The sequence below is a fragment of the Carassius auratus genome, chromosome 4 (genome assembly GCF_003368295.1).
Source record: "Carassius auratus strain Wakin chromosome 4, ASM336829v1, whole genome shotgun sequence".
NCBI lineage: Eukaryota > Metazoa > Chordata > Actinopteri > Cypriniformes > Cyprinidae > Carassius > Carassius auratus.
In genome coordinates, this window is record NC_039246.1 from 8,329,736 (window position 1) to 8,351,080 (window position 21,345).

The following is a 21,345-nucleotide window of genomic DNA, read 5'->3' on the forward strand; positions in this document are numbered from 1 at the left end:
AGGTTTAATGTAACTCCTTGGAAATGTTAGCGAAATAAATTGTAAGTAAAAAAAAAAAAAGATTTTTAGGCTTCCTGATTATTAAGAAACTATGCTAATTAAGTCATTTGAAACAATAACCTTTGGCTTAATTTTTCAGCCAGTAGAAAGTGCAGTATTTATTGTAAAATTATTATGATTATTGTCGTCGCAAACAATGTTTCACCTCTTCACACCTTTTTACAAAACATCATACTCTAATTTGCTAAGCTGTGTTATATAATAAATGTTTTGGTTGGAGAAAAAAAAAAAAAACTAAGCAAGAATAACCTCTTGGTTACATATGCAACCCTTGTTCCCTGGAGGAAGGTGTTGGAGACGGAGATGTTAGTGACCGACGAAATGGTATCTCACTTCGAGAGTCCAATCTCCTTCGACTGTAACTAAACTAGCCAATACACATTGGCATGCAATTTTTGCATCCAGCTGCAAAATAAAAGTATAAGAGTATAAAAAGGCAGCAGGTGCAATGCATACCAGGTTTAAGCTAATGAGCTGAGATGGTGACCCGGCAGCTCAGTGGTGGTACAGCAGCCGTGGCAACGGGACGTGACCTGATGAATTGGGATTCCATACCAAAGCGACATGGTGTGGAGTGAGCCACCTGCACCCATTTTTGGTGTAAGCCGGGGCTTGCAACAAGAAGACCATTCACCATTGTTGTAGCACTCAGTGAGAAAACATGCCGTTCCACTTGGAACAGGGATGCTATAGAAGCCCCATCCTTCCCGAAGGAGGTTTTGGAAGCAAATACATATCAACATACGTTTAGGAGCATATGGACAATTGGAGGTGACTGTAACCCTTTTGGAAATGGCAGAAATTTTCTGGGAAAACGGGCTCTGAGGCTATACTGTGGACTTTTCACATATGGGATCCTCTTAGGTCTCACATATGGAACCCAGCCTTCTACCAGTTCTTGAGGATTCACTGAGTGAAGGACTGGAGCCGGACATTTCGCCATGTCTGGCTGCTGAGAGGATTAAGGAGCTCCACAGTGTCTACAGTACAGACACTCTGGAGTAGTTTTAACAAACCAAGACTAACTGGGGCCTCTCAGTGACACTACCCATTTGAGGTGAGAAAACAGGAGGATACCAGCTCCACATGAAGTCTATATAATCTAGCGAATGTGTTGGGGGTCGCCCAGCCCACAGCTCTACATATGTCTTTCAGCGAGGTGCCACAAAACAGTGCCCAGGAGGATGCAACACTATTAGTAGAGTGAGCTCACAACCTGAGCGGGCAGGGTACACCCTGTGCCTGATAAGCCAGTGGGACATCCTCTGCTTAGAGACAGCCTTCCCCTTCTGCTGGCCTCCATAACAGACTGGTCTGAGGTCCTAAAACTTTGTGTCCAGTCTACGTAGCATTTCAAGAACTGGATTGGACAGAGCAAATTTAAAGCTGGGTCTGTCTCCATTGGGGGCAGTGCTTGCCGGTTCACCACCTGATCCCTGAAGGGAGTAGTCGGAACCTAAGGCACATAGCCAGGCCGGGGTCTCAGCCGGCCCAAACTCTAATGTGTACAGGTCCTCTACCATCTTGATGGAGGTCAGTGCAAGCAGGAGCAGAGTTTTCATTGAAATAATCTTTAGTTCAACTGTAAAGTCTCAAATGGGCCCTGCTTTAGTGTTTTAAGCACTACAGACAGGTCCCAAGAGGGTATGGAGGGGGGCTGTGGAATTTAACATTCCTGCCCCCCAAGGAACCTGATGACCAGGTCATGCTTACTTACCAACATCCCTTCCATGGGGTCATGTTTCGAGTAAAGCATGGCATGCCTGGAGACCTGTTCTAGGGGCACTCCTACCCAGAGGAACGTAGAATCTGACCATGTGGTGAAGAAGAATAGATCCTCTGCATCTGGTAGAGTTTTCCTGTTGACCTGAAGACCCAACAGCCTGAGGTGCCAGAGCCAGAACGCAAACTGCAGAGGTGGTCTGTGAAGCGGAAGGATTGACACATGAAGTATACATCCTTCAGGTCGATCGCTGCAAACAAATATCGGGGATGGACGCACCCGAAGATGTGTTTCTGCATTAACGTCAAGACATGCAGATCCATGATTGGATGTAACCCACCACCTTTCTTGGGTACAATGAAGAAAACTCTAGGAAGCTCTATCGCATCCTTTGCCAATAGGACTGCAATCTCCGTATGCAAAACAGGAGAATTGGCAGCCTTCACTTTTGTGAAGCGGATGCCGCTGAATTTGGGGTGTTGTGGGGTGAACTGAATTGCATAGCCGGGGCTGATGGTCCACAGAAGCCAGTGAGACAAGCTCTGTAGTGCTAGCCAGACACCATGCAAGCAGGAACAAATTAAAACAAAAGCCCTACTCACCCACCCACTGCCAACCTGTGGAACCAGGACAGCGTTTCACCATGCACACTCAGTTTCCTGCACTTTTGTTGAGAATTTGGGCACTGTCGACAGTGAGGCCAACAGCAGGGTAAAACAAAACAAGAAATTCTCCACCCAGCCCTCATCCTTAAACCAGTCATTCACCCTCCAAGGCTCGGGACGTGGTGGAGGTTTCCACTCGAGCCCTATCTTCTCGAAGGCCCAGGAAAGCATAACTTACATCTCTGAATCCGATTCAGGCATTGCCACCATCCCGGAAGGCGGCAGTGCAACTAAATTGTTCTCTGAGAGCTCTACTTCTGATGCAGTGATTGACATCTGGTCATTAGGAGGAGCCCCGCAGGATCCTGCTGGTATGCACTTTGCGCATTCCATTGGCCTCTTTACTGGATCGGAGCTGCTAGAGCAGTGGTGGGTCCCTGAGGATTGGTTCCCTGAGGAGTTTTTTTTTTTTTACACTGTGACACTCAAACCACCCGTGCTACTGCCTGAAGTAGTTCTTGCCTGACAGCTGCAAGGATGAGCTTTAGATCGTAGCAGAGGCAATGGAACTCTGGCCCCCTGTGTGGTAGCGAAGCCTGGTCCCAGTACTGAAATGATTATCTTCCCCCAATGGGAAAATGACTCATCTATGAATGACACCTCAGCTTGTTTAGTGCCCAGTCATGTGAGGCAGTGATCGTGACCATCGCCTGGCGCCAGATAATGACCGCATCCAGAAACGCATGGGTGAAATAGCATCTTTAAAAAGATGATCCATTTTCTCTACAAAGACAGAGAAGTTGAGCTATTTTAGAGAAATTGCTCTTTCAGGGAAATACTCTTTTAATGCTAAAGTGCACATGGGAAATGGCTGCTTGCAGCACAACAGGGGGTAGTGCAGCCTGAAGTGTGCAAGCCACTTGACAAGGGAACAACCACCGCTGAAGCAACGACAGCCTAGAACAGAAGCTTCCAAGAGCTATTGAAGACACTTGGATGGAGCAAAATGATGTTGTCTCTCAGCTCCGAAGCAAAAAGCTGGTATGCATTGCAACTGCTGCCTATTTTTGCTCATGCTGTGATCAGTGGCAGTTGGATGCAATAATTGCATGCCAATGTGCATTGGTTTATTTAGTTACACTCAAAGTAGATTGGTCTTTCAAAGCGAGATCCCAGTTCTTTGGTCTCTGATGTGACATGACGTGACGTAGAGTGACCAACTGAAAGGGAACTCAGCCTAATATTCTGTTACATATTTCAACCATCTTTAAAGTCATTATCACATTGATACTGTAAGCATCTCTTAGTTTAACTTGTTACAAGAATGATCTGACATTGATTATGAGTATAACACCTTTTACATAAAGTGGTGGCCAAAATTATTAGAACACTAGTATTTTCAACAGCCAAAATAAATAAATAAATAAAAAACAAACATGATTAAGCACTAAACAAAATTAGACTACATCCACACAAAGCTAGTTCTTTCCCTATTCAATCTTAAGTTTTTTTTTTTTTTTTTTCAGAAATATCTGCGTCTGCACGAAACCACTAAACTACACTAAAAATGGAGAAGAAGACTTGGAATATGCACCTAAACCTTAAGTGCCTTATAGAAACAAACATGGAACAAATACATTCATTAATCTGTGTTAATGCTGATTAATAAAAAGACAATTGTTCAGTTTTTGTTCATGTTTTGGTTGCTGTTACATGACGTAGCGGTGTCTGACTGAAGGGAGAGATGTGGGCTGATGATGTCATCGTTTCAGAAAATATATGTATTTGCTCACTACATCCACTCTGGGACCCGGTTATAAAAAATAAATAAATATTGGTTTCACCCTCCCAAAACACTAGATCCGTGTGGACCATACACCTATAATATATAAAATGTATGCTTATACAGAGAAACGTGTCTCCATGTGGACGGTGTCACACTCTGTCCCATGTTTTGTGTGTGTTTTTGCTCCCCATGTGTTTCCTATGTCCATATTTGGTTAGTTTCCCGTTCCTCTCCTGATTATCTTGATTTCATCCCAGGTGTTCCCCATGTAATTTGATCCCAGGTGTGTCTCTTGTTCCTGTTATCCTGTTCGGTGTATAAATGGTGTTCCCTGTGTTTAGTCCAGAGTCTGGTTTTAAATGTCGTTCTGTGTTCCCAGCATTCCATATGTCTTTAGAGCAATAAAGTCTGTGTTATTTGAAGAATTCCTTGTCTCCTCATTCCCTGCCATAGAGAAGCGTGAGAGATGCCCCATTTAAAGATTTCCTTCTGACACACTACAACATAATATAAAAATTAACTGACTTAAAACATTTTTTTTTTGACTGGCGAAAATACTAGTGTTGTAATAATTTTGGCCACCACTGCAAACAAACTGAACTTTGTGACATTTTGATTTCTGTGAAGTAATTTATATTGAATGATCAAATATTTTTGTCTTAAATACTATGTTGTCAGAAAACAAAGCCACAAATTCAGAAATGCATTCTGTGATGTGTTGCATCTTCTTATATATGTATATACATTTACCATATGATGATAAAATACATATTTGATTAACATGTTTAATTTGTAGGATTCTCTGTTTATAAAACAGTTAATACATATTTCATATTTCTTGCATATTAATTTTATACTTGATGCTTCCATTAGTTATCTAAATTCATAGCACAATTTTTAAATGACCTCTGTTTGTGTCATTTTGACTATGGTAAAGATCAATATAAATAACACGCAAATAATATCAAAGACTGCAATTGTATCAAAGGTTTTTTTTATATTTTAAATCAAAAGTCAATGACTGCATATATTGTCTTCCTGGATACTAGATGCAAAACAAAAGATAACCAAATATGGAATGCACAGTACATGCAAAATGTATGCTATTGTGGATTTGTTTATGCCCTGTTATATACATTATTCTAAGCTTTAAAAAGGTTTTATGACATCATTGCACATTGTGATATTTCCTTCTATATCCCTTGAGATGTCAAGTTGACACCTTTTGCTTTTTCAGAGCTAGAGATCTCCTAGACTCCTCCAGAAAGAGTGTCTCTTATAACACTGTCCTTCATTCCAGACCGGCTTGATTTCTGTATTGATTTTTTCGGAAACAATTCAAAGCTGGACTTTATATCTTCAACATGGAACATTGCTTATCTTCTTCACCCCTGGGCTCATCCTGATAACATTTTCACATGACGCTCTACCTAGACCACAACAAAATCCTTTTTTTTTTTTTTTTTTTTGATGGAAATGTAACTCCCATCTCAGTAAGAGTCCTTTATCGGCTAATTTACCATCATTGGTTGATTCATGGTTTGGATCACTCTTACTGTAGCCCTGTGTTTCAGTCTGTTCCAGTTTTTCTAGCATACTAGCAGCAAAGCCTTTTCTATGAACAGTTGAATAATCCATTGTAAATATAATATGGAATGCTGGAATTGACACTTTCCACAATTGTGATGGTTTGAATTTTTATCTCTTTTTTTAATTATTAATCATGAATCTCTTTAAAATGATCTTAATTTAAATGTAGGTTATTGTTTAACAAAACAATAAAAACAAGTGTTTAAAATTGTACAATGAAGACATTCATCAACAATGTTAAGAAGGATTTTTGTATGACATCTAAAGAATTGCTCTATCATGATCACATTAATCAGTTAAACCAGATACTATGACATAATCACCACCATGAAAATATCATTTCATTCACTTAAATATGATTAATGATGCTCGAAGCTGTAAAACACATCTCCCTCTCTCACACACAAACACTGTGTCTCCTATAAGTCTGTAATAATTTGTCTGTGTATATTGCAACTGTATTTGTCAACAGTATAACAGTGTTGTTTGTCTACTTCTCATTTGAATGATTCAATACTGTCTTTAAAGACCTTTATTTCTCCCAGATATATTTTCCACATCACTATTTTTGTAATATTATGGTAGGTTATTATTTGTTTAGTATCTACACTGACAATTATATTTACATTCTAATGAAGCTGGCCTGTGGTTTATGGTCATTAAAATGGATTAAGTATAATCACAAGAAAAATAAAACTGCATTTCCAGCACAGTATCAGGGTTCTTGGTAAAAATGAACAGGGTCCCACTTAGTATGTATAAATATACTGTAATACACCCACACACAAAAAAATAATAATAATAATAATAAACAAGGTTAAGTATCATGTTTCATGTACTTTTTTAAAGTAAATAAACAATGTACTGTTAACAGTGTAATTATAGATGTAATTACAGAAAATAATTTTTGATGTAATTACATGCAGCTGTTATTGTTGTTGTTGTTGTTTTTACATAAAAGTATAATGCAAGGATGCACATGCACAATAAGTGCATTGTATCAAATGATTAATTTAAAAGTAAACAAACAGTAATTAAAGATCCCTACTATAAAGTGAATTCATGTCCAGAAACAAAATGTATTTGTCCTGTTGAATGAATATGTTGGCAAGGAATATAGAAATATAGAAAAGGTATTTTTTTTTTTTTTATGGTGGAAGCTGTGGCCTAATGGTTAGTGAGCTAGAGTAGTTACCAGAAGTTCTATGGTTCGAGTCTCGGTGCTGGCAGGAGTTCTAGGTGGGAGGGAGTGAATGAACGGTGCTCTCTTCCACCCTCAGTACCCATGACTAAAGTGCCCTTGAGCAATGCATTGAACCCCCAGTTGTTCCCCGGGCGCTGGATATATAGCCGCCCACTGCTCCGGGTGTATGTTCATGGTGTGTTCCCTTCTCACTGCTGTGTGTGTGCACTTGAATGGGTTAAATGCAGAGCACCAATTCTGATTATGGGCTACCATACTTGACAAATGTCACAACTTTCACTTTTTGTCTAGTTGCTGACATATATAATCATACAATTTTAGATATTTTTAAATTGTACAATTATAAAACTAAACCATTTCACACAGTGCAAATTGATGCAAATATTGTCATCTCGTAGTTATGTATTCCCATTTCCTTAATTTCAAAAGACTAATTAGTCAGTATAAAATGAACAAGTATGGTTGTTGGATTGCGTTGAGCTTTATAAATGCTGAGAGATACTGTGAACATACTCTGACAGCTCTATCAAAGATAATCCCAAATAACTGATGGAGAACTGAGATATAGAACATAATCAAACCAGAATTCCACAGGAAGGTCTAATACCTGCTGTTCTCGACACAGATTTTGAGCAGTTCAAAGTAGAAACTAGTCATTCACCATTAGATTCGACATTAGGATAATGTTTATCAGTGGAACACAATGAGATATTGACAGCTATTTCCTCCATTTGCTGTGAGTAATGGCTTATATTTAGTCTGTTTCTCACACAGAGTTAACAGAGACAAACATGAGGCTGTGCAACAACATGAGGGTGTGTAAATGATTACTTATTTTGAGTGAACTATTTCTTGAATACTACAGACGGCTATGAAAAAGTGTGTTTTTTATTAGCACCTGCCAACAAGGGTTGAAAGGGGAAACACTGGGCAGTGTATTGCAGGCTTTAAAAGAATGAACACAGAAATAATTCCGTTTGTTATGCCAGACTGGGAAATAAACTATTACTGGGAATGGGAGCAGCCAAACTGGACAGCTTGTGCGCAGGAGAGATAGGAGCCATTCTGAGCTCTGATCCACACTACCAAGGGCAGTTGGCTTTTTGTGTAAGCTCAAGGCCAAAAACCTGCACAAACGTCTTCTGCTTTTCACACAACCCATGCTGGCAACAGCAAGAAAGCACATAGCTGCCATAACTATAGTGGCCAGACTACACACAAGCCAACTATATAGCCTGGTCCATGTTTTAGAAATATAACCTATTCCTAAATATCTACAGTCAGCATTATAACAGCATTTTAATGAAGAAACAAATTCAGTATCTGAGTTTAATTTAAAAAGGAATAGTTCACACTGAAATGAAATTTTACCTGTATGTTGTTCCAGACTATAATTATTATTTTATTTTTTTCAGAAAATGCTGGTTGTTTTTTGTCATAAAATAAAATTGAAAAGGGACAGTTATAAAGCTGCATTTCCAAGAATCAAACTTTACATTCATAGTGCCAAACTGAAGTCAGACAAAACATTTGTGTGAGAAACAGACCTAAATGTAGGTTTCTGCTGTAGTGATACATTTCATGTGAATCACAACTTAAATTTGGGGCCTAATTCGCAATACTATCACAAAGCTTCAAAGCCACAGTGACTTTCATAATATGGAGGTGGAAAAAGGCAAGGGAATTCTTTAGAAATTGTATTTTATTTTTTTTCACAGAAGAAAGAAAGTCATACACATTTGAACTGGAGATAAAGAAAACAATTACATTTGTATGATGATATATTTAATTTTAACTGAATTTAAATGGAAAATGTGTTTCATATATCTTCAGCAGACACAGACTCACATTGTGTTGCTCAAGCAAACATCTGTCTAGGCTGGTGTTTCAGAGGTGTGCTGCCACCGCACTGCTGGAGCAAACGATTGGCACTCCTGATGGGATGAGATTGGGCCACCATTTGGCTGCAGGTGGATATCATGGCACAGATTGGGGCTTGTGTACGCTGACGTTGGGGTTCTTTTGATCAACCGTGAGGGAAACAGGATGTGACAGGGTGAGGGGGAATGGGAGGCGAGGAATAGGGCCAACAGATCGTCCCTTCTGACAGCGACTGGCCTTGCCGGAGCAGATGGAGAGAGAGAGAGGCACACAGGTGTGACACTGATCCGATGGGACTGGTCCTGCCGGTTTTGATCTGCGAAAGGAAGATGAGCATGTTTGAACTACTGATGAAAGCTCCGTGCCGTCCGAGGTTGCTGGGTCACTATCAGAAAAAAAAGTGAATACTTGGTTCCATTGTACATTAACATACTTTCTTGTGTTACCGTGACTGTAGACAGAGATTCAGTCAGCTCACTGTCCATCTGCTGACCTTGTGATACATATACAGTAGGCCACAAAATGCATCACTTTCTTGATCTGACAAGCTCCAATCTGATTGGCTGACCGTACATATCCTCTAGTAGTAAGGGCACCCAGGTTCATGCCATTGTGGTGGCCTCAAAAGTTAAAAATTATCCATTGTTCATCATTTTTATTCATTATTCAAACAGGTTAATGAGGTAAATGGTTTGCTTTGAGTGGGTCACAAACTGTGCTCAGAAGGATAATGTAATGAGAGAGAGAGAGAGAAAAAAAAAAAAAAAAAAAACCTTGGACAAAATTATCTACATATTTAATATGCTGTCCAAATCTGTATTTTTAATGTATGTCATAAATGATCCTGGACCACAAATACAGGTTTATTTTTATTTATTTTTTGGACTAAATAAGTTTTCCATTGATGTATGGTTTGTTAGAATAGGACAATATTAGGCCAAACTATTTGAAAATCTGGATTCTGAGGGTGCAAAAAAAAAAAAAAAAAAAAAAAAATTTAAATGTTTAAAAAATCTGTTTTAATATATTTATGGTAGGAAATTTTCAAAATATCTTCATGGAACATGATCTTTACTTTATAACCAAATGATTTGTATAATAAAATAAAAATCTATAATTTTGACCCATACAATGTAGTTTGGGCTTTTGCTAAAAATATAGCCCACCCATCCGATTAAGACTGGTTTTTTGGTCCAGGGTCACATACATATGAAATAAAGAATAATTTAGAATAACTTTGGAGTGTGAAATACAATGATGTTTCTAGTTTGAAATGTAAAAACACATTTATATCTGTCAGATACAAAATAAATGTTAAAGAGTTTGACATAGAGTTACAAAACATTAATCTTCAAAGAATTCCAGTTTTACTAGCAACCACATATATTGTACATGTGTACTGTGAAGTTTTCTGGAATGTGGGTGTTGGGAGAACAGAGATCAACAGAAAATAAATATAGGAAATGGCATAGCAGCCATAGTTAAATGCACTCCAGCAAAAGTGCACAAAATAGATCAGGAGATTCCCTTCTTGGATCAGCAAAGCTGTCAAAAATCAATATATGTGGGGAAAGCGATCAGAAAATGTTGGCAAACAGGCTGATCGCTTGCCAGAGCGGGAGAAAGACTCTCATTGGCAGGATTAGCTATATGAACATGCTCTTACAGTTTCTTTGTTAGAAACACAACAGAAATGAATGCAACATTCACTTCAAGAAAGTCAGTTGACAATAGCTGTCAATTGTATTGTGATGACATGACTTAACTTTCTACTTATTATCTGCAATAAAACCAAAATCTTGTTCAGGCTTCATTTAATCATGGCAGTGATACACGGCGTCAAATACTAATTAGACTTGTCACTAAATTAAATTGTTATAAAATGAACAAAACCATACAGAAATATAGCTGCAAGCAGCAATAACGGGGCCAAGCACTACAGAAGCAAGCTTCAGACGAATGGCAGGAATGAGTAATTAAGACAGTTTTACGATTATTTTAGGCAAAATGGCTTAAAAACAATGAACACAACAACTAGTAATAGGATTTATTGGCTTATCACATGTAACCAATAGGTGGCGCTGTTACCAAATTAGTTTGGAATGGTCAGTGTGAGGTGACGATGACACATACAAAGTTTGGTGCAAATATGTCAAAGCTTTGCAGAGATACAGCCTCAAATGAATGTTGGCATCATTCCAGCAAATTTGTTGATGCGCTAAATGAGAACCGTTTCGTATATCGACATGAAATCCATAACATTTTGCCAGCATGGTCTGAAGATGATCCACGTCCAATTTGGTGAAAATCTGATTAACGGTCTAGGAGGAGTTCGAAAAAGTAGGTTTTCAACATTAATCAAAATGGCGGACAGGAAGTTCAGCCAAATAAGGAAAACTTGATATCTATGTTCTCGGCTTGACCCAAGGAATCTATTAAGATCAGCGTCATGTCAATAGCCAGATCTTTTCAAAAGTTATTAGCCTTTATGTAAATTGAGTTATAACTTTTGACCACTAGGTGGCTCTGTTTCAAAATATTTTGAGTACCTTCAGGGGATGATGTTGTTGGCACATTCTGAGTTGTGGAATATAACACCAATGCATTTGTTTAGTATAGCCTTTTATTTCACAAAACTGTATTGAAGTCAATGGGAATTTCATGTTTTGTTCTATTATAGCGCCACCAAGAGGCTCAGTCCCACCATTTCTTTTATGTGTCATCAGAGTGAGCCCATACATATGCGTGTCAATTTTGGTGAAAATATCTCAATTCACTTCAGAGTTATAGACATTTACATGAAAAAACACGTAAAAATTGACTGACTCTTGACTTTGATTGAATATTACTACCCCTTACTATCAATATTTTTGCATTTGGGCATTGGCATATAGCTATCGACCTATGTTTCCGAACTTCTGACGGTGGTTTCGTCTTGATCAGACAAGCGGTTTCGAAGATATAGCCAAATGTTTTTTAAGCGCTAAATCACAACGCTACACAAACCGTAAGGCAAAACCTAGCATGTTTGGTATTGTAGGACTCTGTAAGGTTTCAGGAGTCCAATTTGATGAGTCTGGTGAAAATACGTCGACCACACCCAAAGTTATAAGCATTTAAAAATAGAAGATCACCACTAGGTGGCGCTGTTTCGAAACTTCTCATACTCCTTCAGGACATTGTGCTGATGACCCATACCATGTTTCGTAACAATCCGTTGATGTGTTCAGAAAATACAGCATTTTAGCACAAAATTCAAAATGGCCGACAGTCAAAATGGCCGAAATGGTCAAATTGGATATCAGTCGACTCGGCATGTTGCCCTGAATCTATCAAGACCAATGTTATGATTTTTGGACAAACTGTTCAGAAGTTATAAGCAAAAATAGCAGTTTTTCATATCTCCGGATCAGTAGGTGGCGCTGCGCCCAATCACAGCATGTTGCCTCAGGTCATGCTTGTTATGACATGTACCAAGTTTGGTCTGAATAGGATAAGTCGTTGCCGAGATACAGCCTTACGACTGTTTTTGTAAGCACTACATAAAATTTGTTAGAGCGTTTATCGAAAACGGTTTGACGAATCAATTTGATTTGCATAACTTTTGGTCAGCACTGCCTGAGGATGATATGGTTTAATTTTCGTGTGAATCGGACAAACCGTCTAGGACGAGTTCGAAAAAGTAGGTTTTTAAAGAAATTCAAAATGGCGGTCATATTTCTATGACGGAAATGACTTCGTAGGGTGCAATCGAATCGGCATGAGCTCAGAAATCAGAGGAAAAAAGAATTTCGTTGATTGGCCTTAGGGTTAAAAAGTTATTAACAAAATTAAAGTGAAATTTTGGACAGTTGGTGGCGCTAGAGGGATTGACTTAGACACACCAAAATTGGTGTACTTAATGTTGGCACTGTCCTCTATCAGAATGTCAAACCATTACAACTTTCCCGCATTCGGTTCTATGGGCTGCCATAGACGCCCAGTCGGAAGAATAATAATAATAATAAATATAGCTGCAAGCAGCAATAACGGGGCCAAGCACTACAGAAGCAAGCTTCAGACGAACGGCAGGAATGAGTAATTAAGACAGTTTTAAGATTATTTTAGGCAAAATGGCTTGAAAACTATAAACACAACAACTAGTAATAGGATTTATTGGCTTTTCACGTGTAACCAATAGGTGGCACTGTTACCAAATTAGTTTGTAATGGTCAGTGTGAGGTGACGATGACACATACAAAGTTTGGTGCAAATATGTCAAAGCATTGCAGAGATACAGCCTCAAACGCATTTTGGCACCCTTCCAGCAGATTTTTTGATGCCCTAAATGAGAACCGTTTCTTATATGGACACAAAATCCATAACTTTTTGCCAGAATGGTCCGAAAATGATCCACGTCAAATTTGGTGAAAATCGGACTAACGGTCTAGGTGGAGTTCGAAAATGTAGGTTTTCAACATTAATCAAAATGGCGGACAGGGAGTTCAGCCAAATAAGGTAAACTTTGTATTTTATGTTCTCGACTTGACCCAAGGAATCTAAAAAGACCAGCATGATGTCAATAGCCAGATTAATTCAAAAGTTATTAGCGTTTATGTAAATTGAGTTATAACCTTTGACCACTAGGTGGCGCTGTTTCAAAATATTTTGAGTACCTTCAGGGGATGGTGTTGTTGACACATTCTGAGTTTTGTAATATTACACCAATGCATTTGTTTAGTATAGCATTTTATTTCACAAAACTGTATTGAAGTCAATGAGAATTTCATGTTTTGTTCTATTATAGCGCCACCAAGAGGCTCAGTCCAACCATTTTTTTTATATTTGCTCAGAGTGATCCCATACATATGTGTGTCAATTTTGGTGAAAATATCTCAATTCACTTCAGAGTTATGGGCATTTATATGAAAAAGCACGTAAAAATTGACTGACTCTTGACTTTGATTGAATATTACTACCCTTTACTATCAATATTTTGGCATTTGGGCATTGGCGTATGGCTATGGACCTATGTTTCCGAACTTCTGACGGTGGTTTCGTCTCGATCAGACAAGCGGTTTCAAAGATATAGCCAGATGTTTTTTAAGCGCTAAATCACAACGCTACACAAACCGTAAGGCGAAACCTAGAATGTTTGGTATCGTTGGACTCGGTAAGGTTTCAGGAGTCCAATTTGGTGAGTCTCGAGAAAATAAGTCGACCACACCCAAGGTTATAAGCATTTAAATAAGGATGATCACCACTAGGTGGCGCTGTTTCGAAACTTCTCACGCTCCTTCAGGACATTGTACTGATGACCCATACCATTTTTTGTAACAATCCGTTGATGCGTTCTGAAAATACAGCATTTTAGCACAAAATTCAAAATGGCCGACAGTCAAAATGGCCGAGATGGTAAAATTGGATATCAGTCGACTCGGCATGTTGCCCTGAATCTAACAAGACCAATGTTATGATTTTTGGACAAACTGTTTAGAAGTTATAAGCAAAAATAGCAATTTTCCATATCTCCGGACCAGTAGGTGGCGCTGCGCCGAAACGCAGCAAGTAGCCTCAAGTCATGCTTGTTATGACATGTACCAGGTTTGGTCTGAATAGGATAAGTCGTTGCCGAGATACAGCCTTACGACTGTTTTTGTAAGCGTTACGTAAAATTTGTTAGAGCGTTTATCAAAAACGGTTTGACGAATCAATTTGATTTGCATAACTTTTGGTCAGCACTGCCTGAAGATGACCTGGTTCAATTTTCGTGTGAATCGGACAAACCGTCTAGGACGAGTTCGAAAAAGTATGTTTTTAAAAAAATTCTAAATGGCGGCCATATTTCTATGACGGAAAATGACTGTATAGGGTGCAATCGAATTGGCTTGAGCTCAGAAATCAGAGGAAAAAAGAATTTTGTTGATTGGCCTCACGGTTAAAAAGTTATTAACAAAATTAAAGTGAAATTTCGGACAGTTGGTGGCGCTAGAGGGAATGTCTTAGACACACCAAAATTGGTGTACTTAATGTTGGCACTGTCCTCTATCAGAATGTCAAACCAAAACAACTTTCCCGCATTCGGTTCTATGGGCTGCCATAGACTCCCAGTCGGAAGAATAATAATAATAATAATAATAATAAGAACCGGAACAAAAACAATAGGTGCCTCGCACCTTCGGTGCTTGGCCCCTAATAAATATAGCTGCAAGCAGCAATAACGGGGCCAAGCACTACAGAAGCAAGCTTCAGACGAACGGCAGGAATGAGTAATTAAGAAAGTTTTAAGATTATTTTAGGCAAAATGGCTTGAAAACAATAAACACAACAACTAGTAATAGGATTTATTTGCTTATCACGTGTAACCAATAGGTGGCGCTGTTACCAAATTAGTTTGGAATGGTCAGTGTGAGGTGACGATGACACATACAAAGTTTGGTGCAAATATGTCAAAGCTTTGCTGAGATACACCCTCAAATGCATTTTGGAACCCTTCCAGCAGCTTCGTTGATGCGCTAAATGAGAACAGTTTCGTATATCGAAACGAAATCCATAACATTTTGCCAGCATGGTCTGAAGATGATCCACGTCAAATTTGGTGAAAATCTGACTAACGGTCTAGGAGGAGTTCGAAAAAGTAAGTTTTCAACATTAATCAAAATGGCGGACAGGAAGTTCAGCCAAATAAGGAAAACTTTGTATCTATGTTCTCGACTTGACCCAAGGAATCTAAAAAGACCAGCGTCATGTCAATAGCCAGATTTATTCAAAAGTTATTAGCCTTTATTTAAATTGAGTTATAACTGTTGACCACTAGGTGGCGGTGTTTCAAAATATTTTGAGTACCTTCAGGGGATGGTGTTGTTGGCACATTCTGAGTTTCGTAATATTACATCAATGCATTTGTTTAGTATTGCATTTTATTTCACAAAACTGTATTGAAGTCAATGATAATTTCATATTTTGTTCAATTATAGCGCCACCAAGAGGCTCAGTCCCACCATTTCTTTTTATGTGTGCTCAGAGTGAGCCCATACATATGTGTGTCAATTTTGGTGAAAATATCTCAATTCACTTCAGAGTTATAGACATTTATATGAAAAAGCACGTAAAAAATGACTGACTCTTGACTTTGATTGAATATTACTACACCTTACCATCAATATTTTGGCATTTGGGCATTGGCGTTTAGCTATCGACCTATGTTTCCGAACTTCTGACGGTGGTTTCGTCTCGATCAGACAAGTGGTTTCGAAGATATAGCCAGATGTTTTTTAAGCGCTAAATCACAACGCTACACAAACCGTAAGGCGAAACCTAGCATGTTTGGTATCGTAGGACTCTGTAAGGTTTCAGGAGTCTAATTTGGTGAGTCTCGAGAAAATAAGTCGACCACACCCAAGGTTATAAGCATTTAAAAAAGGATGATCACCATTAGGTGGCGCTGTTTCGAAACTTCTCACACTCCTTCAGGACATTGTGCTGATGACCCATACCATGTTTCGTAACAATCCGTTGATGCGTTCTGAAAATACAGCATTTTAGCACAAAATTCAAAATGGCCGACAGACAAAATGGCCGAAATGGTAAAATTTGATATCAGACGACTCGGCATGTTGCCCTGAATCTAACAAGACCAATGTTATGATTTTTGGACAAACTGTTTAGAAGTTATAAGCAAAAATAGCAATTTTTCATATCTCCGGACCAGTAGGTGGCGCTGCGCCGAAACGCAGCAAGTAGCCTCAGGTCATGCTAGTTATGACATGTACCAGGTTTGGTCTGAATACGATAAATCGTTGCAGAGATACAGCCTTACGACTGTTTTTCTAAGCGTTTCGTAAAATTTGTTTGAGCGTTTTTCGAAAACGGTTTGACGAATCAATTTGATTTGCATAACTTTTGGTCAGCACTGCCTGAAGATGATCTGGTTCAATTTTCGTGTGAATCGGACAAACCGTCTAGGACGAGTTCGAAAAAGTAGGTTTTTCAAAGAATTCATAATGGCGGCCAAATTTCTATGACGGAAAATGACGGCATATGGTGCAATCGAATCGGCATGAGCTCAGAAATCAGAGGAAAAAAGAATTTTGTTGATTGGACTTACGGTTAAAAAGTTATTAACAAAATTAAAGTGAAATTTCGGACAGTTGGTGGCGCTAGAGGGAATGTCTTAGACACACCAAAATTGGTGTACTAAATGTTGGCACTGTCCTCTATCAGAATGTCAAACCAAAACAACTTTCCCGCATTCGGTTCTATGGGCTGCCATAGACTCCCAGTCGGAAGAATAATAATAATAATAAATATAGCTGCAAGCAGCAATAACGGGGCCAAGCACTACAGAAGCAAGCTTCAGACGAACGGCAGGAATGAGTAATTAAGACAGTTTTAAGATTATTTTAGGCAAAATGGCTTGAAAACAATCAACACAACAACTAGTAATAGGATTTATTGGCTTATCACGTGTAACCAATAGGTGGTGCTGTTACCAAATTAGTTTGGAACGGTCAGTGTGAGGTGTCGATGACATACAAAGTTTGGTGCAAATATGTCAAAGCTTTGCAGAGATACAGCCTCAAATGCATTTTGGCACCATTCAAGCAGATTTGTTGATGCGCTAAATGAGAACCGTTTCGTATGTCGACACGAAATCCATAACTTTTTGCCAGCATGTTCTGAAGATGAGCCACGTCAAATTTGGTGAAAATCTGACAAACGGTCTAGGAGGAGTTCGAAAAAGTAGGTTTTCAACATTAATCAAAATGGCGGACAGGAAGTTCAGCCAAATAAGGAAAACTTTGTATCTATGTTCTCGACTTGACCCAAGGAATCTACAAAGACCAGCGTCATGTCAATAGCCAGATTTATTCAAAAGTTATTAGCCTTTACGTAAATTGAGTTATAACTTTTGACCACTAGGTGGCGCTGTTTCAAAATATTTTGAATACCTTCAGGGGATGGTGTTGTTGGCACATTCTGAGTTTCGTAATATTACACCAATGCATTTGTTTAGTATAGCATTTTATTTCACAAAACTGTATTGAAGTCAATGAGAATTTCATGTTTTGTTCTATTATAGCGCCACCAAGAGGCTCAGTCCCACCATTTTTTTATATGTGCTCAGAGTGAGCCCATACATATGTGTGTCAATTTTGGTGAAAATATCTCAATTCACTTCAGAGTTATAGACATTTATATGAAAAAGCACGTAAAAAATGACTGACTCTTGACTTTGATTGAATATTACTACCCCTTACTATCAATATTTTGGCATTTGGGCATTGGCGTATAGCTATCGACCTATGTTTCCGAACTTCTGACGGTGGTTTCGTCTCGATCAGACAAGCGGTTTCGAAGATATAGCCAAATGTTTTTTAAGCGCTAAATCACAACGCTACACAAACCAAAAGGCAAAACCTAGCATATTTGGTATCATAGGACTCTGTAAGGTTTCAGGAGTCCAATTTGATGAGTCTCGTGAAAATAAGTCAACCACACCCAAAGTTATAAGCATTTAAAAAAGAAGATCACCACTAGGTGGCGCTGTTTTGAAACTTCTCACGCTCCTTCAGGACATTGTGCTGATGAACCATACCAGGTTTCGTAACAATCTGCTGATGCGTTCTTAAAATACAGCATTTTAGCACAAAATTCAAAATGGCCGACAGTCAAAATGGCCGAAATGGTCAAATTGGATATCAGTTGACTCGGCATGTTGCCCTGAATCTAACAAGACCAATGTTATGATTTTTGGACAAACTATTCAGAAGTTATAAGCAAAAATAGCAGTTTTTCATATCTCCGGATCAGTAGGTGGCGCTGCGCCCAATCACAGCATGTTGCCTCAGGTCATGCTTGTTATGACATGTACCAAGTTTGGTCTGAATAGGATAAGTCGTTGCAGAGATACAGCCTTACGACTGTTTTTTGTAAGCACTACATAAAATGTGATAGAGCGTTTATCGAAAACGGTTTGACGAATCAATTTGATTTGCATAACTTTTGGTCAGCACTGCCTGAGGATGATATGGTTCAATTTTCGTGTGAATCGGACAAACCGTCTAGGACGAGTTCGAAAAAGTAGGTTTTTAAAGAAATTCAAAATGGCGGTCATATTTCTATGACGGAAATGACTTCGTAGGGTGCAATCGAATCGGCATGAGCTCAGAAATTAGAGGAAAAAAGAATTTCGTTGATTGGCCTTAGGGTTAAAAAGTTATTAACAAAATTAAAGTGAAATTTTGGACAGTTGGTGGCGCTAGAGGGATTGACTTAGACACACCAAAATTGGTGTACTTAATGTTGGCACTGTCCTCTATCAGAATGTCAAACCATTACAACTTTCCCGCATTCGGTTCTATGGGCTGCCATAGACGCCCAGTCGGAAGAATAATAATAATAATAAATATAGCTGCAAGCAGCAATAACGGGGCCAAGCACTACAGAAGCAAGCTTCAGACGAACGGCAGGAATGAGTAATTAAGACAGTTTTAAGATTATTTTAGGCAAAATGGCTTGAAAACAATCAACACAACAACTAGTAATAGGATTTATTGGCTTATCACGTGTAACCAATAGGTGGTGCTGTTACCAAATTAGTTTGGAACGGTCAGTGTGAGGTGTCGATGACACATACAAAGTTTGGTGCAAATATGTCAAAGCTTTGCAGAGATACAGCCTCAAATGCATTTTGGCACCCTTCAAGCAGATTTGTTGATGCGCTAAATGAGAACCGTTTCGTATGTCGACACGAAATCCATAACATTTTGCCAGCATGTTCTGAAGATGATCCACGTCAAATTTGGTGAAAATCTGACAAACGGTCTAGGAGGAGTTCGAAAAAGTAGGTTTTCAACATTAATCAAAATGGCGGACAGGAAGTTCAGCCAAATAAGGAAAACTTTGTATCTATGTTCTCGACTTGACCCAAGGAATCTACAAAGAACCAGCGTCATGTCAATAGCCAGATTTATTCAAAAGTTATTAGCCTTTATGTAAATTGAGTTATAACTTTTGACCACTAGGTGGCGCTGTTTCAAAATATTTTGAGTACCTTCAGGGGATGTGTTGTTGGCACATTCTGAGTTTCGTAATATTACACCAATGCATTTGTTTAGTATAGCATTTTATTTCACAAAACTGTATTGAAGTCAATGAGAATTTCATGTTTTGTTCTATTATAGCGCCACCAAGAGGCTCAGTCCCACCATTTTTTTTATGTGTCTCAGAGTGAGCCCATACATTATGTGTGGTCAATTTTGGTGAAATATCTCAATTCACTTCAGAGTTATAGACATTTATATGAAAAAGCACGTAAAAAATGACTGACTCTTGACTTTGATTGAATATTACTACCCTTACTATCAATATTTTGGCATTTGGGCATTGGCGTATAGCTATCGACCTATGTTTCCGAACTTCTGACGGTGGTTTCGTCTCGATCAGACAAGCGGTTTCGAAGATATAGCCAAATGTTTTTTAAGCGCTAAATCACAACAACGCTACACAAACCGTAAGGCAAAACCTAGCATGTTTGGTATCGTAGGACTCGGTAAGGTTTCAGGAGTCCAATTTGATGAGTCTCGTGAAAATAAGTCGACCACACCCAAAGTTATAAGCATTTAAAAAAGAAGATCACCACTAGGTGGCGCTGTTTCGAAACTTCTCACGCTCCTTCAGGACATTGTGCTGATGACCCATACCAAGTTTCGTAACAATCCGTTGATGCGTTCTGAAAATACAGCATTTTAGCACAAAATTCAAAATGGCCGACAGTCAAAATGGCCGAAATGGTCAAATTGGATATCAGTCGACTCGGCATGTTGCCCTGAATCTAACAAGACCAATGTTATGATTTTTGGACAAACTGTTCAGAAGTTATAAGCAAAAATAGCAGTTTTTCATATCTCCGGACCAGTAGGTGGCGCTGCGCCAAACACAGCATGTTGCCTCAGGTCATGCTTGTTATGACATGTACCAAGTTTGGTCTGAATAGGATAAGTCGTTGCCGAGATACAGCCTTACGACTGTTTTTGTAAGCACTACGTAAAATTTGTTAGAGCGTTTATCGAAAACGGTTTGACGAATCAATTTGATTTGCATAACTTTTGGTCAGCACTGCCTGAGGATGATATGGTTCAATTTTCGTGTGAATCGGACAAACCGTCTAGGACGAGTTCGAAAAAGTAGGTTTTTAAAGAAATTCAAAATGGCGGCCATATTTCTATGACGGAAATGACTTCGTAGGGTGCAATCGAATCGGCTGAGCTCAGAAATCAGAGGAAAAAAGAATTTTTGTTGATTGGCCTTAGGGTTAAAAAGTTATTAACAAAATTAAAGTGAAATTTTGGACAGTTGGTGGCGCTAGAGGGATTGACTTAGACACACCAAAATTGGTGTACTAATGTTGGCACTGTCCTCTATCAGAATGTCAAACCATTACAACTTTCCCGCATTCGGTTCTATGGGCTGCCATAGACGCCCAGTCGGAAGAATAATAATAATAATAAATATA

The 21,345-nt window shown here is 38.8% G+C and overlaps 1 protein-coding gene across 1 annotated transcript in view; it reads right to left on the reverse strand.

Annotated features, from left to right (window-relative positions):
• Positions 1–1,382: 1,382 nt before the first annotated feature.
• LOC113068502 (poly [ADP-ribose] polymerase 12-like) overlaps positions 1,383–21,345 on the reverse strand; it is a 53,230-nt gene continuing 33,267 nt past the window's right edge. Inside the window, exons 6-8 of the mRNA XM_026241239.1 lie at positions 2,063–2,293; positions 1,778–1,982; positions 1,383–1,583 (exon numbers count right to left, since the gene is read on the reverse strand). Coding sequence (XP_026097024.1) covers positions 1,383–1,583; positions 1,778–1,982; positions 2,063–2,293 — 637 coding nt within the window. The remainder of the gene's footprint in view (positions 1,584–1,777; positions 1,983–2,062; positions 2,294–21,345) is intronic.